This window comes from Chinchilla lanigera, unplaced genomic scaffold (genome assembly GCF_000276665.1).
Source record: "Chinchilla lanigera isolate Chin_1 unplaced genomic scaffold, ChiLan1.0 scaffold00212, whole genome shotgun sequence".
NCBI lineage: Eukaryota > Metazoa > Chordata > Mammalia > Rodentia > Chinchillidae > Chinchilla > Chinchilla lanigera.
In genome coordinates, this window is record NW_004955613.1 from 35127 (window position 1) to 40223 (window position 5097).

At 46.6% G+C, this 5097-nt stretch overlaps 1 protein-coding gene across 1 annotated transcript in view; it reads left to right on the forward strand.

Moving 5' to 3' along the window:
* Positions 1 to 1312: 1312 nt before the first annotated feature.
* The window catches only part of LOC106147644 (butyrophilin subfamily 2 member A2-like), a gene marked incomplete in the record, with an annotated part of 24083 nt that continues 20298 nt past the window's right edge, over positions 1313 to 5097 (forward strand). Inside the window, 3 exon segments of the mRNA XM_013510131.1 lie at positions 1313 to 1363; positions 1766 to 1826; positions 1920 to 2267. Coding sequence (XP_013365585.1) covers positions 1313 to 1363; positions 1766 to 1826; positions 1920 to 2267 — 460 coding nt within the window.

Here is a 5097-nt window from a genome sequence, read left to right on the forward strand (position 1 = left end):
TTTCTATATGATTGTCCTTGCAATTACTCTCCCCTCTGTAGACAAGGGACAGAACTTAGACACCTATTAAATTAGAGCCAATGAAATTACAAATATGCAAGTGTATCCATGTAATATACTGATGAAATCATAAAAGAACATAAAGTCATGTTACAATAGAACTCAAGAGACATAAAGAACTTAAACCAACCAGATATCTAATGGGAACACAGATGAGATTTTCCAATGAGCCACTGCATATGTGATTCCCAAGTAGTTTCTTTACCTGATTGTAGTCTGAGTATTCATGCCCCAGTTACACCTATGCCCCTTCCACTGCAAAGCCGGGGTTAACACAAATTCAGGACCTCCTTATGGCAGGTTGCTGGCATTTTTGCAGAGTCTGATCCAGCCTGAGTTCTTGGGTAAGGGGCTCCCTCTGTTCCTCTCCCTGGGTGTGGTGGTGGATTTCCAGAGAAGTTCACAGACATTAAGTTGTCCTCTGAGTCAAAGTGATTGCTGTGCAGTCAATTCAACTGCAGCAGTAAGAGTCTAACTCATTTCAGTGGTGTCCATCAGGGTTGACTGAGAAGTAATACAGCGCAAGCCGCTGTTGTGGGTCTCCCTTTATCAGTGGGACAATGGTGTCCTGTGAGCATCCAATGCTGAGTAAGTCAGACTGAACCTGGTGCCTGAGTGCAGGTCCCAGCACTGTGATCTCCAGTCCCCGCCTTTCAGCAGGACTCACTGCAATCTGCCCTCCACTGCCCACAGCCTCCAGTGGCTAACTTTCCCTCCCCAACCCTGGGACCCTGGCAGTATGAAGTCCCCAGGAGGCTACTCTGGGACTGAAGTTCAGACTCCCAGCCCTTTCCCACAACGTCTTCCCTGCCAAGCTGCACTGCTGGGCTGTGTCCTGGGCATTTGTAAGGCAGATACTCACCATCGTTACCACTGAAAGTCACTCAGGACAGAGCCTCATGTTCTTCCTGCTGTCTCCCACTCCACACTTCAGACCCCGTGTCCTGGAGAAGTGGAGCGGCGGGAGCTCACTGCTCCACCATCTTGTCCTCTCTCCTCTGTGTTTCTTCTCTGAGTCTCTCCAATGTGGCTCCTCCTCTACTCAGCTGTGTGGGATCTTCCAGCTCATTCCTTCTCAGTGGGTCTTTCTCAGCTTCTTGAAGTGACTTTTCCTCTAGACATCCATGTTGAATCTCCTAGTCTACACTTTTGCTCTGTTCATAGTCAAATAATAGGTCTATTATTTGACTCCAATTTCTGCTCCCTGCCAGTGCGTATGTGTGTCAGGGGGTGGTTAAAAATTAGGCCCAAGATGATGGTGGCTGAGCCAAAGTGTGGAATCCACAGCTGTGAATTTGGCCAGGTAATAGCCCTCAGGCCTAAGCGTTCTGATGGAGACACAGATCTTAATTTTCTAGAATATGCATAGATAATGTCTTTCTACTCTTTGTTAGAAAACATTAGTTTTAATGTTCTCACATTTAGTTGACTTATATGCTTTAATGCCGTAAAATGTTTGACACTATTTTACAATATTCATTTTAAGTCCCATTATTTTGTGTTATGTGATAGGGTATTAAAGCAGTCACTGATTGAAATTCTTCATCTGTAAAGTAATAATGCTCTTGAAACTCAGGGTAGTAAGAATTAAATGCACTGCTTCCTGTGTATTTTACTTACAACCTGAAAAAAACTGGAGAAAACTAATTTACCCTGAGTTCCTGTGTCCATTGCACATTTAGCCTAAGACCCTGTGATCTCCTAGACTAAAAGCGAACCTGCATCTCCTACTTTATCTCTGCTCATCAACTCTCCAAGCTCAGCAAGTGAGCTGACCTGGTGTCATCCTTGTCAGAAAGCCACCGCCATGCCTGCCATGCTCTCAGCAATGACTCTGTCCTCTCCTTAATCATCTCCAGGGCAGTTCCAAGTGAAGGGACCAAGCTCACCAGTCACTGCCCGGGTCAGAGAAGCAGCTGTGCTTCCCTGCCTCCTCAGCCCACCCGAGGATGCTCAGAACATGGAGATCAGATGGCACCGAGACCACCAATCTGTACTGGTGCACGAGTACAGGGATTCTCGGGACCGCACGGAGCAGCAGAGTCCTGAGTACCAAGGGAGGACAGAGCTCCTGAGGGAGAACATCACCGAAGGCCAGGTGGCCCTGAGGATCTATCCCGTCCTCCCTGCAGATGAAGGGCAGTACAGCTGTGTCTTTGTAAGATCCACACAGCTCGGGCAAGCACAGTTTGAGCTGCGTGTCGCAGGTGAGCTCTGAAAATGCTAAATTGATATTTTTCATCCAAGTACAACTCAATTGAATGTGTGAAAAATGTGGCTTTGTCTGTACAAACATCATAATGGAATGCCAGGTGTTAGGGTTCAAATTCATCTAATTAGTCCTTGGAGAGCAATTTATTCTTTGATTGAAAAAGATTTCAATAGTTTTTCTTCACCAATATAGTTGCTCAAGAGCAGGTTGGGTCATGGAATCCAGTGTGTTCTAATTCCAAGAGTCTCAGAACACATCTCAGTCTAGGGATTTCCTTCTCACTTGCTACAGCCAGAGGGAGGTCCACTGGGACAGGAAGGACCTGGGCAGCCTAGTTTTAAAGCCTGGGTTTCTACACCTTATATCCTTCCATCCTGGCTGTGCTCCTTCCTATCACATGTGGTCCTGCCCGTTCAACCTCTGCCACCCTGTGGACTCAGATCTCTGAAGAACCCTGCGCTGTGGCCTCCCTTGCTCCCCAGACATTGACAGCGAGGAAAAGCCTGTCCTGAGCAGATGGGAGAGTAAGGGAGGGCTCATACTTAGGCATGAACTGAGCCTGAATCATATTGCTCTACAGATGTTCTGGGCCATCTGCGAAGCTCCAGGATGGGTTCCTTTTGGTCTCCTTTCAAAGGGGCTCAGCAAGAAACAAGCAAACCATCACTAGCAGCAAAATTCTGACCTTTGAGATGCAGGAGGGGCTTGGTCTCCATGTCCACCAATCTGTGTGTCTCTCCAGTGCTTCTCACCCACAACAATTTCTAAAAGCTGTTGGGAGAATAATGTGTGTATCATAGCAATTCTAGCAAGAACTCAAGTGACTGCTGTCTCTCAGGTACCTAAAAAGAAAAGAGTTCACATTTTAGGGGCCTCCATAAAGGAATCTTCCTGGTAAGTTTTGTCCAGAAAACTTTTGATTCAGTTTCTGCAAACCACAGCCTTTATTCCTGTATCATTCAGTGTTTAACTGCAGAAACAGATATAACACAAGATGTACAAATATATAAGAAATTAAAAGATTGGCTGATGATACTCATCCAGAGAGTTGGATGAGGAAGCGTGCAGAGGGTATCTGCACTAGAGACCAAAGGATTCAGTCCAGGTCTGGAGCTCACTGCAGTGTCTCCCTGTACAAGTCTGTATCAGGAGGCCGATGGGTCTGTGATGGAAGGTTGAAAGGTCTACACAGGAAGGGTCACAGTCTACTCCTGAAGTCCAAAAGATCTGAAATGGAAGCCAAAGAGTCTGCACTAGAAGCCAGGAGATGACATCCAAGCCAAAGGTGAAGCCTGGAGCTCTCAGAACTTCAGAAGCCAGTCCATTCTTCCTCATTTCCCCTTTATATCTTTCCAATTACAGGCTGCCCCTAAGCACACCCTAGTGTGTAGGATTGCTGAACAGATTTCATTAATATTCTATACTTCTCAAGTTGACACAATCAATCAAACATTAGAGCACTTCTCTCCTCACAATCTCTGTGGTCTTGGAAAGAGCTCAGCCCCTGTCTGGGTTAGGAAGCCCCCATATTGCAGCTGGTGCCCTGGACTCAGCCCTACAGGGGCCCACTTTATGCAAAGGACCAGTGCCCGGCAGATGCACTTGCCCAGGAGCTTGCAGGGCTGGGTGAACCTGACCTTTCTCCTCACTCACCCAGCCTCAGCTTCTGGGGAGATCTTCAATCTCCTGTGTGGACATCTGGGGAGACCCTGACACATCCATTCCTAGAGGCTCTGCAATCATTTTCCAGAATTTGTGCAATTGTGTCCAGTAAACCTTTACTTATGTAAATAAAAAACCCTCATGAGTGGCTGTGAATCTGAAGCCAGCACCTGCATGCATCTCCTGGCCCATTCCCTCATTCCTCTGGAGCAGCCCGACTTGTCCTGTCCCAAGGCTTTCTTCTGACACAGATTCCACACTGTGTAGGAATCAGCTTCCCCTGGGCTCCACTTTATTCCCGCATACTCAGCAGCACATACTTCACACCCTGAAGCTCCTGGCTGGACACCAGCTGTCCTGCCTGCCCTGGAGTTTGTTCTGACACCAGCAGTGTTTCCAGAGCACCTGCTGAGATCTCTGTTTGGATCTCATGGGTCCAGCAAGAAAGTCTTTCAGAGGCATCACCTCTTTGAGTTCTAGAAAAAGTAAGGCAGGAGTGGTTGTAGATTCAACCTGGGCACATCAAGCACAGCAGAAATTTACATGAAGATGAAGCCAGTGTCAGGCTTCCCAATTTCCACTGCTTACACCCACCAGAGACAATGTGCGTTAATCCCACTCACTTCTTTATGGAGCCAGAGCAAACTCAGCCTGTCCAAGAGGTTCAGTTGGTTTTCTCATGTTCCATGAGCAGTGACACACAGTGAAACCTTGCTTTGCATGCATACTGTCCTACAGAGACATGTTTCTAACCTGTTTAGTTTTGTTTTTGTCTTTTTGAGACAGGGTCTCACTACGCAGTTCAAGCTGGCCTTGAGCTCACTTTGTAACCCAGGATGGCCTTGAACTCGCAGTGATCCTCCTGCCTAAACCTCCTGAGTGCTGGGATTACAGGAGTGAGCCACCACACCTGGCCCGACATGCTTGTAATCTAGAGCACTTGTGTGTCAAAACAAATTTCTCCTTAAGAAATAATGGAGCACCAGATGATTTGTTACACAATCCCAAAATGTTCATATAAAAAAGAATCCAATACTCTCATATAATACAAAATAATAAAGAAAATACGAGATATAAAGAGAAATGAACAAATTCACCTGCCCTTGCCTTGGAAAACCTAAATGGCTGGTTGAGGGAGACAACAGAGGGAAGGTCACTGTAGG